The sequence below is a fragment of the Apteryx rowi genome, unplaced genomic scaffold (genome assembly GCF_003343035.1).
Source record: "Apteryx rowi isolate R43461 unplaced genomic scaffold, aptRow1 scaffold_246, whole genome shotgun sequence".
In the NCBI taxonomy this organism is placed as follows: Eukaryota; Metazoa; Chordata; class Aves; order Apterygiformes; family Apterygidae; genus Apteryx; species Apteryx rowi.
This window is the reverse complement of record NW_020448819.1, coordinates 1,116,154-1,136,413: the sequence shown is the minus strand read 5'-3', so window position 1 is coordinate 1,136,413 and position 20,260 is coordinate 1,116,154. Positions and strand designations below refer to the sequence as shown.

General features: G+C 36.1%; 1 protein-coding gene across 8 annotated transcripts in view; it reads left to right on the top strand.

The window, feature by feature from the left end:
- Positions 1-20,260, top strand: part of EXOC6 (exocyst complex component 6) — a 108,517-nt gene that overhangs the window by 52,444 nt on the left and 35,813 nt on the right. For 6 of the 8 annotated variants that reach the window (XM_026066664.1, XM_026066662.1, XM_026066666.1 and 3 more), the window contains exons 18-20: positions 6,754-6,933; positions 9,813-9,842; positions 18,946-19,087. In XM_026066664.1, coding sequence (XP_025922449.1) covers positions 6,754-6,933; positions 9,813-9,842; positions 18,946-19,087 — 352 coding nt within the window. Of the gene's footprint in view, positions 1-6,753; positions 6,934-9,765; positions 9,843-18,945; positions 19,088-20,260 lie in introns of those variants that run through there. The other 2 variants (XM_026066670.1, XM_026066671.1) reach the window with 2 other exon arrangements.

Below are 20,260 nucleotides of genomic sequence, written 5' to 3'. Positions count from 1 at the left end.
TATAGTCCCATTGTAAAATGATTTTGAAAGTGCCATAAATTGTTCACAGTAGCAAATCTCTATAGAGGATGAACGTGTTTCCCCCCTCCTCCCCTCAGAGGCTTGAATCGTGATCAGATTAGAGTCAATTTTATATTATAAGGATGAAAGACATGTCCAGGACACTAGAATAATATTCCATCTCTGCCTTAACAAATGATCACTGGGAACTTGACTGTTTCTAATGTATGGCACCTGCTTATCTAGACAAACTGCATTTTTCTTAACATATTCTTCAGAAATGGCAGGAATATGTAAGCTTAAACCTCAAAAAAAAGTGGTGATGCATACTCAGCATAGAAAATTTTAATTTCAACAGTTAGTTTGACAACATTTACAAGCCAAGTATAAAAGAATCCCAAAATAAAATATGTTCTCGTTTGTTTCTATGTATGGCTCCGCATCGTGTTAGTAGGCAAACTCCTCCTAGTTGTTACTGCATTTATCTGTACAAAATTTCTGAAGGATTTTGAAAAGGGGGAACTGAAGCAAAAATATTAAGTGACTTGTACAGTCACACTAGGTGTTTTTGGCAGAGCAAAAATTGTACCCTTGCCTGTGAAGTCCCTCTCCACGATCTTACTCACAAGGTCTCGGTTCCCTTTCAGTCGTCAGGCAGATAGGTGTGTGCTGCCAGGGAGAAACCTGCGTGTAAAAGTGAAATTGCTGCAGAGCACTTGTACGCTTAATGTCAGCTAACTCGAGGTGACGGAAATTTTTCACTAAGAGAAGCTGATCAAAATTCTCATCCTTACTCAGGCTGTTTTATGTCATAGTGACCATAATAAGCTTAAAAAAAAAAAAAAAAAAAAACCTCCACGCAGCTGAACTAGGTAGCTGGGTCCAAAGATCATCCGGGCTCCAGCCGTTGTGGTGGCCCCGCGGCAGAAGGCAGAAGCCGTGGGCCACGCTGTGGCCGGAGCCCTCTGAGGGTGCAGAGGGGTTTCAGGCTCCTCGTGCTGGGGCAGCGCTTGAGCACTGGCTGGTTCCCGAGCTGTGCGTGTCTCAGCACCGGGTCTTGAAGCACATCTACAGCAAGTATGGCAGAAATTACTTCCCTGACCTACTCCAGCCAACTAGCATTTTTGGTTTACATTAGAAGAAATGGGTGTGATTTGGGATTTTTTTCTTTGGGAAAAAATCTCACATAAAGGTGTAAGTACTAGTGCTTTTCATAGCCCTGCAGAGAGGGGGAAGAAAAATACAATGCAAAGCTGTGGAACCTTTGGAAGCAGCTTCAAATCATCGAACACAGCTTGGAGAGAAGGACTTCTAGGACTGAAACCTCGTCTCTTTTCCCCAGTTATATCTGTTGGTCTAATGAAAGGTATTACATCTCCCCATAAACTTTGTCACACCTATTGCTGTGGGCTGGAAGGTCAAGTTGTCATAAGTAATAATTTGTGTAGAAAATTAAGCAAAAGGTTTTTGTTTTGTCTGCCCTGTTGCCTTGCAGGTTGTCCTCTACATTTTTAAATCGCATCTAAGTATTACCCTGCATGATTTCCATCCTGAACACAATTTTTTGTCAAGTGTGTGGAAATTAAGTGAACCTATATTCATAATGTGTTTATCCATTCATATCCTGACATGTTTACCATTTAAGTAATTTCTTTCTTTGGTAATTATTTGATGATATAAATTAAAATGTCATGCTTTTGATGTATGAACAGTAATCCCATTATACACGGATACAGTCTGAGTGATTTATATATGAGTTGATTCATATTTGAGATGTTTGAGATGCTTAGTAGAATTCTGTTTACATCAAATATAACATTTATGTTTATTCTCTCTTAAGCTACCCCACTTCTGTAACTTCATCATCTATTCTTGTTGCTATGTATTTGTTTTTTAATTGCTATTAGTATGTACTTATCATGTAAGAGGAACTATTGTGCAGTAATCAAAATGAAAATACTTTGAAGTTAATCATGTATACAGGGTTCTGTTATTCAGAATTCCCCAAATTACAGTGGTCTTCTCTAGAACTTTATAAAAACCACCATAAAATTTTAAGAAGAAAACTGAAATTTCAGTCTAACTTCAAAATAATTTATAGAGTAGTCCTTGTCATTTGTCATTTCTATTCCAGAAACTGGTTGTCAATTAAAATATCATTTCTTATGTATAATTTCTTTTTTATGGATAATATTTTGGCTCCATATTGAATTCCAGGTGAGATGGGAATAACATTCAAATGGAAAAATCTAAGTACATGACGTAAGAGTGTCCAGAATAAAAGCCTAGACTGTATCCGATGGGAACCTCCCCTGCTTCGACTTGTGACCATTGCCTCTGCCCTTTTGCTCTGCACCTCCAGACTTCATCTTCTCTACGCCTGCTTATTAGGAAATTGAGGGCAGCAATTAGGTCACTCCTTTTGGTTTCTTCAGACTGAACAGTCCCAATCCTTCCAGCCCCTGCTGACACGTTGCATGCTCCAGCACTCTCACCATTTTGGCTGCGCTCCCCTACACTCGCTCCAGCTGGTCAATGCCTTTCCTTGTGCTGGAGAGCCCATACTGGACATAGTACTCCAGATGAGGTCTCACAAGCACTGCACAGAAGAGCATATTTCATATGAACCATAGTGCCATATAAAACAAAATAAAATCCATCAATGTATATGTGCGTGTTTGTTAATTAAAACTGGCCATGAATTTTTTGGAATGACAATGGAGGAATGACCTTGTGTAGGTCACCTTGTGCAGTTAATTTAGCCAGTGCTTGCCTTCTCAATCAGTTAGGGCTTCTATATAGAAATTTTTGGAAGGGAAGAAAATAAAAAAAGAAATCATATAGGATTCCAAAACGGTTGCAACTTGAACTTTAGGTATTCAATTTTTTTTTCAGTGTACACTGAAACAAAGGAAGATGATTTCTTGTATTTATGGGATAAGGAAGACTAATCCTATTGAGAGTAGTTCTGTTTTCTGTACTTCATTTTTTTCCCTTGATACAAGACGTAGCCTATCCTATTATAATATCCCCTCTGGCATAGATTTTAAAAGGTGGGTGAGGTGGAATAAGACATTGTTGCAGTACACTTTATATTTTCCAGTTGATTGCCAACAATTTTCCCATTAACTGTCATTTGTTTTGCAAAGGATTTAATGAAGAAAGCAAAATAGAATGGTTCTGGCCTTGGAAATGTAGTTAGGCTACCATTGCCCTGCCAGTGTAGTTTCACTAATTTTGCCTTGTCTTTAAGATTTCCACTGCCTAATTTGCTTGTTGTGTGCCTACAGAGCATGTGTGTGTTTGAACGTGTATGTCTGTAGATATTTTCTTGTAAGGTCAATCCATGCTCTTTAACATTCAAACCAAAACACTGAATGCAGCCGTAGTCTTTGATTTCATTAAGTGGTAAGAACTTCTTTGTCCTTCAATTTCATTTGATAAACGCAGTTTAAATTACATTTTGTGCTTATTTATCATGCTATACATTATGTTTAACTATCCTATAAATTCCTCAAGTTTTGTCCTCCAATATTACAGTAGTATATTCTCTAGTTTCTGTTCTGGAAGTCTTCTGAGTGAACTTAAAAAGCAGGATAGATGTATTAACATTAGCTGTAATTTGTTTTGTTTTGTTTTAGCTTTCTTGTGGATGAAGCCATTGTATTTCATTTAAATTTTTTTTTGCTTTTTGTCTGCTATCATAGCACAAAGAAGGCTTTGATAATTTGATTTTCTTTACCCACTCCTTATCACTTCATCATCTTTTTTAAAAAATCTATGCAAGGCTATGTGCCAATTTACTAATAATCTTAGTTAAAATGGTTATTTAGGTTTCATGTATGCAGTAACTTTGTGTCCTACTTTGAGTTATCATCGTTTTTATCAAAGGCTAAGTAGTAAAAATCTGACATCTTATATATAAAGGTTTATTCATATAGTCGTATCTTACCTAACTAACTGGGTGCTCAGGCTGTGTTATAGAGCAGCTTTGGAAAATACGGAATGAATAGTGACAAATGCGTAAGAATGTTATGGTTTCTCTCCTTATCCTCCTTTCTCTCTCCCTGGAGAACTGAATGTTAGCACAATATGCTCTACTCATAGTAAAAAATCCTTTTCTCATTAATCCCCCCTTTTTTCTTTGTTTTAATGAAAAACTGCATGCAGTTCCCCAACAGGGCCCTTACAGAGTTTGGTATGTTCTCCTGTTATTAATTACATCTCCTGGTGACAAATCATGTCACCTTCATTCTTTTTGAGTGGTCAAACATTTCCTTTTGTTAGCAGTGCTGATCCCATTTACATTCCATGAGATGGTCTTATAAATGCATCTACACTGTATTTTTAATAGAAGCCTTCAGATTTATTTCATGGCTACTTTTTTAGAGGGCTGCTTTTCCCATTTTATTATTGTACATAAGATCTCATCTTAAGATGTCATTCAAATATTAAGTACTGTTTCATGTGGATGAAGGTTAAAAAAAAAAAACACCCCAAACTTAGTATAATCATTTTATCATATAAAATTGTGTAGCTTTCAATATTATAGTTACATTTTCTGGCTTTGGATGACTGAAGATGTGGATATCATCTTTTTCATTTGTTTTTTTCAATCAGCAGTCACACTAAGCACAAACAGATGTATCTGCAGGTTTAGCTGGTAGAAGTTTTTGAAATCAGTGTCTCAGCATTAAGCCGTGTAATGGCTGTTGAAGAGCTGACACACAGCATGGGATCCTGTGCAGGGCTAGACCTGGTGCCCATGGGAATAGAATAACTGTTTCCAAACCTACTCTTTCCCTGAGAAAGAAGCTGTTTAACAAAACAGCCTCATTTTCCCTATTCAGGGGGGAAAGTCTGGTGAGCTTTCTAAAGTTTCTTCATACAGTTCTGTCACTGAGTTAAAAGAAGAGATGGAGTAATTTATCTGCTTCTAGGAGTCATCCCAAATCTAAATGGGAAGGGCTAATTCACCCTTTCCTGACTTGTGCATGGGATTCACAATGCTGCTTCTCAAAACTCACTTTTGGGTTTGAAATCCAATTTCTAGTCTGTTCAACAGTTTCTTCAAGGAAAAGTACAGCATTCTTGGTTTACAGTATTGGCAGCACACTGCTCCTATTGTAACCCAAAAAACAAAGCAAAATAAAAACCAAAAACAGGCTTCCAGAAACAAAACCTGAGGGACTAATCTTGTCATTACCAGTTACTAGAAACAATTAGCTGATGAAATGGTGCAACCACTCCAGAAATGCCTTAATGTTTTGGGTTGTTGGTTTTTTTTCTTTAACAAGCAGTCACACTAAACCTAAGCAGGTATATTTACAGGTCACATCATTATAGATTCTGGAAACCTAGGTCTTATCATTAATTATGAAGTTAAACAAAGACTTATCCCTAATTGAAGCTTTTATAGACATAGCCAGCTACAAAATTGTAAATGTCAGCATATTTCTTTATTTGACATTTTAACAGGTTGTTAGATTCTTACATGTCAGTTTAGGAGAGCTGTTTATTAGAAGCTTTTACAAGTTGGTTTGGCAGTAAAAATGCCATTTTTAGGGAAACCTCCTCTGGCATCTTTACACGCAGGTCTATATGCTTGCTCATTCCTTCCTCAAGTGCCTCACACACTGAGGCCTGGCTGAAAATTCAATTTGACACACACAATTTGATGACATCTTTAGGCTTAGTTCCTTTTGATTTTTACTTTTGCCTTTTGTATTTCCATGTTGCTTGAACTGCTGTGATTTTGGACTGCTTTCACCCAGAAGAAGCTAGGGATAGGAATTTCATCCACTTTTATGTTGTTCTAGTATACCCAGCTGATTCCTTCTCCCTAGAAAGCTTCAGCATCTGAGCAATCCATTTTAAATTTTACCTCTTTCTTGAACTCTTTCTCAACATCAGTGAAGAAAGTTTTACCTTGACACCAATTTAGAACAGAGAATTTGTCAAATATCATTAAATTCCAGGCTGGCAAAAGCACACCTTTCCCAGCAAGATATACCTCATCAGGCATCTCTGGGTACATCCCACTACATCTGTGAGGACCTGTCCTAAATAAATGAGGCAGATAATATAATAGACTCGCTTCGCAGTAAATGCTATGCTTTACCTCTGATCAGGTCATTTCTATGTCTACTGCTCCTGCAGAACAGACTCTGGGTGGTGGCAGAACAAAACGAGGGATGAGAAGGATTTAGGGGAGTGCTCCGAATCGCAGTGCGGTATGATCAGCATATTTAAGGGAGGATGTAAAGACATGAGTATTCTTCAGATGTGCAACTTTAAGACATTAATTACACAAAAATCCTATGATTGCTGGACCTCCAGCCATAACGGCTAAAATAATTATGGGGTTTTTTGTGTGTTATTAATTTTCTGTATAAAAGAGGGCGAATAAACTTTGTTTCAAGGTTGATAAATTTGCAAGGCTGAATCAAAGGTGACTGCTGTGAAGGAGAGTAAAGCAATCTCTTTGATTACAAATTCAATTGCATTCATTTATCTCTGTGAACTTAGATTGCTCTTCAGGCATGTTTTGTTACAAACACTCTTATAGTATGCATTACAGGCATATTTTAAAACCACAGGCTCAGACTTACTGCTTCAAGACAAGTTAAAATATAAATTTTAAAATAGTTATTTTTTGACTCTAAGAAAAACACCAGCTTCATTGGTAAACATAATTATTCTGCCTTCTAATAACATTTTAGAATTGTGACAATTGTGCACTATTTTTTTCAGGATGCAAGGCATGGTGCAGAAGGAGAAATATACACAAAACTTAACCAAAAAATAGATGAATTTATTCAGATTGCTGACTATGACTGGACAATGTCTGAATCAGATGGAAGAGCCAGTGGATACTTAATGGACCTTATTAACTTTTTAAGAAGCACGTTTCAAGTTTTTACTCATTTACCCGTAAGTGGTCAAAATTGTTTAATTTCAAGCTATTGGAGCATTATATTATTTTAAAGTATTAAGATTTTTAATTGAAATAGCTATCAAGTTAGTATATTAGAAGAAAGGTATGATATTTGATTTTCTGTACAGGCTGGTAGATGTATTTATCAGTATATAATATTGATGATGCATACTCATGACAGTATTTTGAAAAACACTTTCAAATACTTTGGTAATATTGTTAACAACAGCTAAATTACAAATAGTAAGAACTTAGTTTTCTAGAGCAGGCTAGTCCTCAGGTGGCCTTTTTAATTAACCATGTTGCTTCTGTGTACATATTCATTGATTCAAAGAATACAGAATTTAATGCAAGCTTTCGATTTGTGTATGAGATCCTGGAGGGCTCAGATTCTCCAAGGTTGTCTTCAGTTAAATAGTTTTGACTATAAAAAGCCATTTGATTCTAGTTAACTGAGCTTCAGTGAAATGAATCCTCATTCCTGTTCGTATATGTCTTTTGTTATTTTGTCCCGGGTAAAAGGGCATTGTTAACCTGTTTTATGTGCTAATTGTTACATTGTGGTCTAATTCCCCCTGCTTTAAGACAAAAAATACAACATCTAGTTTAAGTTATCATCATAATAGTTTATACCTGTATAGATCTGCAGTAACTTCAATAAGTCATTGAAGCTACATCAGCTTTTCACTAGCTTGTCCTCTGATGCTATTGTCATGCTGATGTCTGATCACTTTACTCACATGCACCGCCTCTAGAGAGTAAGTTCTCAACACACAGAATGTTTTGAGGCTTCAGACTGGAAGTCAAAGATAATTTCTTCATGTGCTACATTACAGCACAGCTATACAATTTAAGAAAGTGTTTGATGAAATGTATGTGTTTCAGAAGAAGGTCTTTTTATAGGAACAAGATATTGAAGTTGCTGGCTTAGGAGGCTTATCTAGTATTCTAAATCATATGTCAGGTGGCTGTGATTTTTCTGTCTTCTTTTTTGCTGATTCAAACACATAGCTCACTCAAAATATACCACATAATGTCAATATGAATGCAAAGTGTGAGGCATGGGCTTCCATACCAGGTCAGGTGAGCATTTTTTGATTAAGAGTGGCCTCTGTGAAGAGATTACTGTGTAATTTCAGATTTTGCCTTTCCTTGCGTTCAGTCTTAACCAGATAACAGGCAGGATATAGAACTACCTGGACTCCTGGTCTCGTCTGGCAAGAGGGTTCTTGCAATTTTTTACTTCCCCCATATATTGCTATTCTGGCTTGGCTGACTGTAGAAACATACAGTCCTATGAATGTTGTTGTGCATGAGTTGTGAAAATTATATGAAAATGTATTTAGAGTTTCATTACGGTGATTGAGTTAGATTTGTAATATTATTTTCATAGTTATTTATAGTAAAGGCATTTTCAAAGAGAAGCCCAGAACTAGTTTCCATAACACAGTAACTTAACTAATGTTTTTGGTGTCCTAAGCAAAACTAGATTATCACATGCCATAGCTGAGATTTGGAATAGTTTAATTGTTCATTTTCATTATGGAATAAGAATGTCACAATGTAATTTCTATAACAACTTTTGTGTAGCTGCCAGAAACATGCTATTATTCGAAACAGTTTCTTAGAACCTTGTCTGTAATTAGAGATCAAAGAGCCAAAGTCCTAGCCGTTGGCCATAGTTTTAATAAGGAGGAGGGTTGGACAGGTGGAAAAATGTCTTCTCTTTCCACCTTGGCATATCCAGTTGCGTTAGCGGGTGTTGTTCTTAGGGCGAGGGACACAACTACTTTGCCTCACTAGTTGTCTGTGGTCTCATTCAAGCAAGGATTATTAACTTGCTCTTTGATATTGTCTCAAACTGTAGTCATCTTGTTGAAGTGCTATGGTATGTTCTTTAATATGTTATTTGGGATCATTGGGTACCTGATTTTCATCCTCTTTTGTTTTAGATGTACATGTAAGCTGTGTAAGCACCCAAGGATTTGTCTCTTTGTATATGTGTCCTTCCATGTGGGCCTATGCTGTGAAGTAGTTCTGTACCAATGTAGGCATAACTTTAAAAAATATATCTTATGCCAAATATCTGTTTTATGCAATTTATATTATTTTTATTGGAACATAAGAAATCTAAATCAGGTAGACTGTGATCTTAATTTTTCTGAACCTGCTTACTTTGTGGCACAAGTTAGTTGGGCTCTCATATCTCCATGGAATTGCTTGAAACATCTTGTGTCTCTAAAGCTTTTTTTCTCCTGAGTCCTACATCTTAGTTCTCTCCTCTCTATTTGTGTACTGTACTTCAGCAGCAGTTCTGATAAAAGAGTTTTATTCCACCCTCCAGTTATATTAACATTAGATTTATATTGAAAAGGTATTAATATTGGTCGTATTGCATGTAGATTTTTATTGTCCTAAGCCATTGCTAAGTCTTGCCTGAATGAGGATGTTAATAACATACATGTAGCTTTGCAAGCCAACACGGTAAAAGAGGCATTTATTTTTTAACGTAAGTATTTTAGAATATAGTATTTGTTTTAATGAAAAGTTTCTTGAAAGTCAGATTGAAACGTGTTTCCTCATATGGAGTTTGCTACTTTGATATTTTGGCATACAGTTCCTTACCACAGAAAAACATTTTATTGCCAAATTGGTATTATTTCAATTATAATTTCTTTGGTGTGCTTTGACAATATACTAAGTAAGTTCATAGGTTTAAAAGTATTTTTAAAGGAATTATGTAGATACATTTGTTATTTTTGGAAACTTTTCCTTACCTTTTATTGCTACCAATTCTTTATTCTTTTTTTTTTTTTTGATGTTGACAGTACATCTTAATTTTTTGTTTTGATTGCCTTACTGGTTTCCTTCTCAGAATAACAACAATGACCATGCAGCTATGTCGGTAAGTAGATGAAAGATGAAGAAAAAGCATGTGAACTGAAAAACTATGAACTGCCTGCAGGCTTATTGCTTCGATATTTAGTCAATTAATAAAAAAGACCCTTCTGTTTTGCTGGTGACTTGCTGCGTACCTTGTGTGGCTGCATGCAGGAATCAGGTTAATGACTAACCTTGGTCTTCTGTACACTGGGACAGCAGGAGTCCTAAAAACCGTGTGGAAGCTTGGTAGGGTGTGCATCGCATCCCAAATGAGAGCATTTAGAGGAGACTATGAGACCTTCTGGAAGTGAGGTCAGGTATCAAAATGCAGCTATGAGACATGCATACAGAATAAGGGTAGAGTGGTGAAACAGAATAAAGAATTTGTGAAAGTTCCATTGCTCCTTTGCTGCATCTGCCTGGGGTCAAGGGAATGTCTGCGTTCAAGTGTATTTTTTTAGAAGATGATGGATTGCATTTTAGAATTCTTCCAAGTCATGATTATTTGCAGGTCACCAGGTTTTGTATAAGCAGTTTATTTTGATTCAGCATAAGCATTTCCATGATAATGAGAATGTCGAAATTAATACTGTTCTGTTAGGAGTGGCTTCTGAATACTGAATTTCCAAACTTATTTTTCCTAATTTTATGTGAACGTACAATTCCGGTTTAGCAACTTGTATGTGGTTGAGTCTTATTGCCATACACTCATTTTTAAAATGCACAAATGTATAAGGTACTTACTAGAGAAAGTGTTGGGATTCATATTTTGTAAGATGTAGTTTTTATACTTAAAATCATATTTCCTCAGGGGGAAAATTATTTTGAAAAATTGTTAATTTTAATTTAAGGATACTGACTTGGGCAAAAACTTTGAAGCTCAGTATCTAGTTGGTCCACAGATCTATTCTCATAGTCTTGCATTCAAAAAAGCATAAACTTAAAATGTGAACAAATATGGAGTAGTCATTTTGTCCTATTAGTAAAAACTCCAATCTGTATTGAAACAATTGTTGATAGCTATCATAACTACCAACAGTTATAGAAGCAGTTAGTAGTTATATAGTAGTAATAATAGTTATATAGAATTAAAACCAAATATATCAATTTAATGAGACAATAGTAAGACCAGTGTTATTATCTAGGATTCCTTGCTATGTTTTCCAGTGATTTTCAATAGTAACATAGACTATTTCAATTACTGTATTTGTCTGTAGTGCAGTTCAGAACCTAACATCAAGGGCAGCTAGACAACTACATTATTTTGTAATAGCACAGCACACTTAATGACTAGATGTCAAAAAGAAAGGGAGAGTCTTAGTCTCCTAATTTCCAAGGAAGATGGAAGTGGATCCAAAGTAGCTTGTGCTGGAGTGTATAAGGAACATCTGTAAAGTTAAACTTCATCCTTTAAATAGTAGGTTCTCTTCCTGAGTGCCAAAAAAATACATTGGATGTACAAAAGATAATATTTTTCTTTCCTATTTCCTTTTATTTTGGGATTATTTTCACAGTTTCTTAGGGTTTTTTTAAGCATGCAACCTAAATTCCCTCATCCTAGATAGAATCCATCATGTCTGCCCAACATACCTCCTCTAAAGTGCCAGAGAAAGAGTGGTCTTTAAAGAAAGATGTTGCAAATGAAGGAACAATTTCCAGTATTAAAAACCCTCATTGAAATGTTCTCCATTCCCCTTTTTTTCTGATGGGAAGATCTTGAGGTTGGTGATCTCTGTACAAAGCCAACACCTGCATCTACCGTCAGCAATGGGATGCTCTGTGTTGTGGGTTTGAAAACAACGGAGCTGATATGGTGCAGCTGGGAGTCACCATGGAGAGTTTTCAGTTTTGAAACAGTCTCAGTATGTGGCACAGTAAGTGTGAACTACAATCACTTAATTTGGAAGTGATCAAGTCATAGTTAATACTAGCAAATGCCCAGCAGATGCTTCCAAAAATAATTTCTTCCTGTCACACCTGGAATATACACTTTTGGACAAAGCTGTTTTCTCATTATTCACCACAATATGACAATGCAGTTTTATTTTAGAGTGCAGTCATCTTCATTTAACCAATGGTGCTCACATAATTAAGTCTTCCTCTGTTCCCTTTCCCAGCCTGTAGAGCTTCTCTCATAAACAGTTTGGTCCTTCCTTATCTCCCAGTCTCATGTGTAGACACTGCTTCACTTCACCAAATATATCAATTGAATAGGATTCACAGAAGTGTATCGTGAGCAGAATGCATCACCACTGCTTTTGTCTTCTTACTTAATTCTTAACTATTTGATTTAGACATACAAATACTGTTTAGCATGCAGGGCAAGTGTATCCTGCTCCATAAACCCTTTACTGCTATTATAGCTCTGTGTTCACCGTGCCCTAGCCTTCTACCTCTGCCTCTAGTATTGTTCTTGTCTCTTGCTATTTAATTTAATCTGCTCCAAATAATGGATATGATATGGGTTCCTCACAACAGCTTCTTTAAGGCTAGTTCCCTTGCCACTTTCCTTTGCAGGAAATGCTCGACTATCTCTACTGAAAGAAGATGTTCTAGCGCTTCTGTGCTTCACTGGTCAAAAGAGAGAGGTTCAGTTCAATGAATCTCTTATGGTTTTTTTTCCCCTAAATTCACAGAGGTGAAAAACTCAGTTCACTTCTGAACAACTTCTTTTCTTCAGAGGGGAAAAAAGTGTGATGCTGCTGCTGTTTGTTTATATGGAGGCAATTCACTTCAAACAGACCATTAACTAGATGTTTCCCTGCTCAAGGTTTTTCGGTTTTGGAAGTAAAGAACTCTTTCTTCATTACTTCTTTGATTACTTCTCTTACTGTACCAACCACCAAATACCAGTTGTAGATGAAGGATATATTTTCATAGTTGTTATTCAAACTGAGAATAAAGAGAAATTATATTATTGCATTCTTCTGGCAATTGGTCATCCAGCAAGAGACTTTTCACTGGTGCCCTAACAGTCTCCTCTGTCATTTCTTCTGAATCATATTATCTGCAATCTGTGATAACCTGAAAGGCTGAAAACATTAGTGAGATCAGGTAAATACCATTGTATATGCCAAGGCAAAAGTTATTTAAACACTGGATAGTGTATTCAACCTACCAGGTATAATTTTTTTTCCTCTTGTCCCATCCCCCCCCCCTTTTTTTCCTGTAGCCCTCCCGAAAACTTACTGATTCCATCAATTTCTGAGGGTAGGTCTTTAAGACAGAACCAGCAGGTGTTGAATCAACACAGAAAACTTCACCTACCTTCAGAAAAGTACAACTGCCTATTCATGATGAAAATATAATTGCAGTCTTTCTAAATATAATCTCAGCCGAACTCCTGTCTAGAATAGGCTCAGTTATCTGGATAAGCTGACAACAAGGTTGTATCTGTCACAGAAGCTGTGAAATTTTTAAGCTGATTCAGAATTATTGCCTCCTTTGAATGTTCAGAATCATGAAGCCCAACTGCCTCATCATCACCGCAGTGAAGAATTGTGTTAGGTCACACACAGTTCCAGCTTTTCGGCAGAGTTCTCCTGGGTTGTGCACTCAAGAGGACAAAACTTGCATCTAGGGGTTGGGGTTAGAATTTTCTTGTGGAAGATTTAGGAGGGGTAGCTGGCATGCCAAATTAGTAGGACTTTGGTCCAGAGAAACCTTGAGAAACTTTGAGGATTGGGCCAATACGAACCTCATGAGGTTCAACAAGAAGTGCAAATGTTATGCACCTGTGCTGGAATAACCCCATGCATTGCTACAGCCTGGAAACCAACTGGCCAAGTAGCCGCTCTGTGGGTCTGGAGGATGCAGTGAACACCAAGCTGAATGTGTTAGCAGTGCACTCTTATGAGTAAGGCAGTCTGCATACTCGGCTACATTACAACGTGTGTGACTAGCAGATCAAAGGAAGTTATTAGGCCTTTGCTCAGCACTAATGAGGCTGCATCTGGAATATTGTGTCCAATTTTGGCTCCCCTAGTTCAAGAAGGAGATCAAGAAACTGCAGAGGGTTCAGCAGTGGGCTCCCAAGGTTGTTAGGAGCCTAGAGCACATGACTTTCAAGTGGAGGTTTAGGGAGGTGGCTTGCTTAGTCTGATGAAGAGACTGGAGAGAGATCTAGTGACAGCCTACAGCTTCTTGGAGGGGAGATACAAAGATGATGGACTCATCTTGGTATGGTGGATGGTTTGATATGGGGCTGTGGTCACAGGTAGAAGCTTGGGAGGTACCACATTGACATTAGGAAAAAAAATCTGCGCTAGGGGAGAAGTGCAGTGTTGGAACAGGGTGCGTGAGAGATTGGGAAATTTCCATCCTTGATTGTGTTGAAGGTTCAGCCAAAAAAAAAAGCACGACGGACTTGTACTAGTAGCATTGGCAATAGTCCTGCTCCAAGTAAGAGGCTGGAGTAGATAACATTAGGGGTTCACCAGTCAACATTTCTATGATTTCTATGAACTGAATGCTCAGCTTCATGTTAAACTATGGAGATAATGGGTGACACTAGCACTAGGAATATTGAGTATTTTGTGTAGAAATATTTTCTGTTAATGTTGAGTAGGTGACAGTATGCAGGCTGTTTTGTGACCAAGCAGTCCTGGAATTCCAGAGAAGCAGAGCATACAGGATGCATCACTTCAAAAAGATTATTGTTTGTGAGTCATGCAGCTTTTAATGGTCCAGTTTTGTGAAATCACTAGAATTTAAACTTTTGAGTTTATTGCTATTTTCAGGTTCTTTGACATAAGCATCTCATATGAACTTCATTTTGCAGCTTAGAATGGCATTAGATACTTCTAACCAAAAAAACCCCAAAATTTCATTCTACAGCCATTTGTCTCAAGAAGTCAGTTGGATGACCAAATTTGTTATTAAGGACTTGCATTCTTGAGATTTTATTTGGAGCAGCTAAAGAGAAATCATACCTTATGTTCCGAGAAGTTTAGAAGTAGCTGAAATTTTATTCTAGATGCAGCTTATGTGCTTTATCAATACAAAGTTAGGATTGGACACCCCTTTGGAAAAGAGTGACTATTAAAAAAAAGAATTACAAATTACTTTCAAGTAGGTATTTTTGATTGTTTTCAGTAGCCACTTGGGAATTTGGGGCAGAATTACAAAAGTGGAAGTAAAAACTTAAATCTTTTAAAAATTCCATTAGTGTTTTTTAGTATACCTGTTTTTTATCAGTAATTCTAAAGTTGGATTTTAGTCGCAATGTTAAGCAAAAAACATGTTTTATTTATGACTGGTGAAATCTGTATGTTTACTTTCTTTGTAGGAAGTTTTTTATTGTTTCTATCACTTCATATCGTTAAATTAATTCTTAAGCTTAACTTCTTAGATTTAACATATAAGTTTAGTTATTTCCTTTTATGCTGAGGATGGCAGTTTGTGTTATTTTATTGTTTCTGTGATTGGCAGTAAAAGCCTAATTTCACAGCTTGCAGTGAGGGTGAAGGGGTGGTGGTTTTCTGCAGCTATATTCAAAAACTGTCAATCAGAAGCCTCCACAGGCTACTTGAAGAATGGGTTTTCTTAGTGATTTCTCCAAATGCCGCTTCATGCTGTCTTTGATTGGCACAGCCTGGCAGGGAGGATGGATGAATCTGTCACCGGCCGGTTAATTGTGTTGCTGGTCTCAGCCTGACATCGGGTCTTTGACTCTTAAGTGGCTCAATACAAAACAAATTAGCAGATTGTAGTCATATTTCTCATTCTGTATGCTTTGACTTTGTTGAATGCAGTCCATAAATCATATTGACTGACACCATAGTGAATGATGAAAGCTGCTTTTGAGACAGCTAGCATGGGTCTTAGAAAGCAGGACCGTGAAGGTGCCATGGAAGGATGCATATGGCTGACCCTCTGGGAATTTCCTAGGAGCCAAATGTCTCTTTACTGCAATTGTTCTTAGGAGAAAAGCTTTTGGGTCCTATAAAAAAAGGATTTAATATGTCAGCAGATTCTCTTTACAAGCTCCTTTGAAATATAAGAAGTTTGTCTAAGGGTTTTCTCTTCTTACAAACTTGTATTTCAGCAAAATGTGGAGGCTGGGTAAAAAAATAGTTGCCTTTAACACTGTTAGCAGGTGTTTTTGCTTATAGAATAGGGTCCTTGTTTCCTAAACTTTACATTGGTTGAGTGGAAGAAAAGGTTTTGTAGATAGCAGCAATTAACTTAGGCACAGTGGAGATAATAGTAGTGTCTCCAAATGGGAGGCAATACTGGAATGAATGCAAGAAGACTGCTGAATCTCTGCATGCTATTGAATATCGGTATTTAATTGCTAGATAGAGTAACCGCTGCCACCCCCCTCTAAAAAAAAGCTGACAAATGCTAAATATTAAGAGTGTTTTGGCATTAAAACTAGCTGAAACTTGTTTCATTCTGGAAAAGAAACATCATGTTATCATTATTTTCACAAATCTTTACATTTCCTCTTTAAAATGCATTGTGAAAAAAATAGCAAATAATTGATTAACTGGTAGATGGTAGAAATTTTAAAAGATATTTAATTAGAACTCATTTGTCAAACATTAATTTGAAATGACGTTCTCTGATTTCAAAGAAATACTTTTTCTTCATTCTTTTCTGAATGTTGTACATCCAATGTATTTTGAACTTGGAAGCACTGAATTTTGAGGAGAATAACAGTAAAGTTCACATTTCTCTGAGTTGAAATCCAGCTTTTTTTACTGATACACTTTATAGATTTAAGCTTCATTTTTCTCTAGTTTTACGAAAATCAAATGGTCTTACTAAGTAAGTATAAACTGAGTATAGTAAACTTGTATTATTTCTTGATGTGCCAAGTGAACAATAAGCCTGTAGTTCAAGTTGCATAGTTGGAAATAGTTAAAAATTGGGATGTTTCCATTTTATGAGATTTTTAAATAAGCATTACATGTAAAAATATTGATACTTATTTAAAGTCCGGGTGACTTTTCCCGTGTCATTTCTGTATTGTAACCATTATCTTGTGCTCCAGTACTATTGATACTTGCCAGATTTTAACAGTTAAATACAGATGCTTGCCATAAAGATAAAATTCTGTCTTTTATTTATAATAATAGTGGAGTACACTTTCTTTGCATATAAAATAAATTGAATGTTAAAACTTTTTTTGACAACCTATTAATCTGCTTGAACTTTTATTACATTATAGTGGCACCATAAATAGGACATGGAGCTGATTTGATGGAGCAGTACATTAAAGTGAAATGCACTAGTTGTTCCATTAAATCAAAATGACATTTCCATTAAGTATTTCAAACCTACTACATTGTAATTAAATGAACTATGGCCCATGGATTCCCCTCCTCACCCCCTTTTTTCTGTTTTTTTTTCCTTTTTTTCCCCCTTTTCTTTTTTTTTCCATTCATATTGATATTGTTCTGCTTGGGGAATAGAGCTGCATGTCTCCCAGTGTAATTACCATTGGGTTTGGGAGACTTTTAAGCATGCTGTTCCTTCATTGTTTCTTACATTCCTTGTTGTCAGTTCATCTATTTTGGTCAAAAATGTTATTTGCTTTTCTGAGATTTTCAATTAAGAATCTGACATCTCATTTTAGATATGAAGCTCCTTACAGCTCAAGGTGTCTTAATGCTAAGGAGGTATTAGCAAAGATCATTTAATGTTTCAATTTGACATGTGAAGAGAATTAACATTTTACATTACATTGCCTACGTTTTAATGAAATATATTTTAACAATAAATAGATTTTAAAAGTACAAAATATTTTGGGCCAAATTTGCTTTGTGCTATATGTACATGTCAAAATTCAAAGACATGAACATGTTGTCTTATTAAGGGCAAGATCTGGTCCTTTGGATTTTAGACCAGAACTTTCCAAACTTTTTGGAATAGTGAATCAATGTCAGTCTTACCATTTTTCACCAATCTGTATACATCCTTATCATCAAACTCTTACTTGAAATCATTGCTTATATGTGTTTCTGTGAGTCGTTGATCATCCTGACTTTGCAGAAAACAGTTGGGGAACCATTGCTTTAGAGAACAGGCTTCATCACTTTACTAATGCATATAAGTAAAACGATAGTGGTTTGCACTCCAGTAGGTATATTACATAATTATTTCTTTCATATAAGCATATTAATAATTACTTGGGTATCAGTATATATTGTAACATATAGCTCAGTTGAAAAGCATGGTGACTAGAGAGAAGTGAATCTCATAACTGCATTTAAAAGCCAAGATCTCTGTGCTCTAAAGACTGTAGCATTATGGATAGAATGTTGCCATCTAGTCAGGTATCTGGTCTTCCTTAGTTTGCCTTATATGGTAGTATTTCCAGTCTTTTTAATCTTCTGTATTAAATTTCAATAATTTAGCAAAATAATATCTCATTTCATGCTTTGTTTTATTGATCTCAGTTTTGGAAAATTGTTTCAGTCATATACATTGTGAAGAGGAATGTTAATAACTAGATTGCGATAGGAAAATTATTTCTATTTTGTACAGCAGAGGGCTGCATTTCATTTTGTAAGTAGTTGATTACTGACTGCACTGACTTATTAAGCACCTGAAAAGACATAGGATAAGCATGAATTTTTTGAATAATTTAACAACAAGTTTTGAGGTGCAATTCTAACAATTAACTTGTCAATAATTAGCACAAGCTGTTATAAGAAATGTCCTAACTGAAAGCAATGGTTTTGGTTTATATAAAGTTGGGGGTTTTTTGTTTTTCTTTTTACTGTCGTTGAACATATGCAGCATGTTGATTTCCATTCTTGCTTTCATTCTGTTCGGGTAGAAGAAATCCACAAAGCTGTTCACACACTTCAACAACTTATATTGTCATTATGCTCTTTCATATTTGGAAATGTATTTGTATTTTTGAAGACCATTGGATGTAAATCTGGAAGAAATAGCAGTAATTGTTTTAATATATGTTTAATTTCAACTCCCCAGTTGATGTAATAGAGTCAAAGCTAACACGTCAAAGAAATAACAGAAAGTCTGATCATTCTTCTTCTAATCTGAGTGCTGCATCATTAAGACCGAGCGTATAATAAAATCACATCAGATAAGCTGTTCTTTAGTGGCATATCATTTGCTTCTATCCTAAAATTTGTTGGTCTTTCTATTAGGGAAAAGTGGCCCAGACAGCTTGCATGTCAGCCTGCCAGCATCTTTCAACATCCCTAATGCAGATGCTACTGGACAGTGAATTAAAACAAATAAGCATGGGAGCAATTCAGCAGTTTAATTTAGATGTGATACAGTGTGAATGTAAGTAGATGTTCCAGTATTCCTATCTGTATCTGTCTTAACATTGCAAAAAATTCTTTAATGTAAGATATATGGTGATCCTTTTCCATAAAAATTTTCTACTAAAATTTGTCTTTTTAATATAATTTTATTACACTGCAATTTACAGTAGAAGTACATACGATTAAGTATTTTAACATTTCTGGGAAAGTTTTTGATGAAACTTTTTTTAAACTTATATGTCTGATTGAAATGTACATCTGTTGTTACTGCTAAGGACTTTCTTAATCACTATGTCCAGTAAAAAGACGATAATCTAGTATAAAATTGCCCCAGAACAGTACTTAAAAATTATGGTTTTACAGTTGAGCACAAAAAAAGGTCAAATGTCTGTGTAATTTTAATTTTTCCTCTTGATTTTATTTATTATGATGCAAATTTTAATTATACTGTTACATAGGGTTTCCTCCCTCCTAGACCTACTGCCTTACTCACTGTGCAGAGTAGTAGTACCCATTTAAAAAACATCCACTCATGGAATGAACTGTCAGGATTGTCAGAATCTGTTTGAAAAATATTTGTGATCATGACATTATAGTTTGTTTCATGGTGTGGCTGCACAAGCTGGTTGGATAGAGGCGCACAGACCGTATTTTGACATTTTCTACATTTAGCATACTCGATATTGCACTTTAATAGTGTTCCTTTCAAGTAGGTGGGTAGCGATGTGTGCATGTGAATTTGTGTAATTTCCCAGATTTAAAAAAGATCCCAGCTGTAAAAACAGAAATCCCATAATGTTCATAATATTGTCACCAGAATCGGTCATCTAGACTACCTGAATCTGTGCATCCACTACACAGTCATCTGCCGTCTGAAGAAAGGGCATGACAGACAGCAGAGAAAGTTTGCCCACTACTGTATTATTCTGCTTCTCAGATCTGAAATATTATCTCTGCACAACACTGTACTTCACTACTCTATAGATTAACCACTTCACTGTCACTCAGGGATTTCTAGCAATAGAGGGGATAAAATGCGTGCTTTGCAGGTAACTTTCACAGACCCTGTTCTCACAGCAAAGTAATGAGAAGTCCCAGAAAGTCCAGCTGGGGTCTCTGGGGTCTTTCCAGACGTTTCCCTTCTCCTGCTTTGCCCTGTTACTTACCGTTGTAGTTTCCATTATCAGTCTTT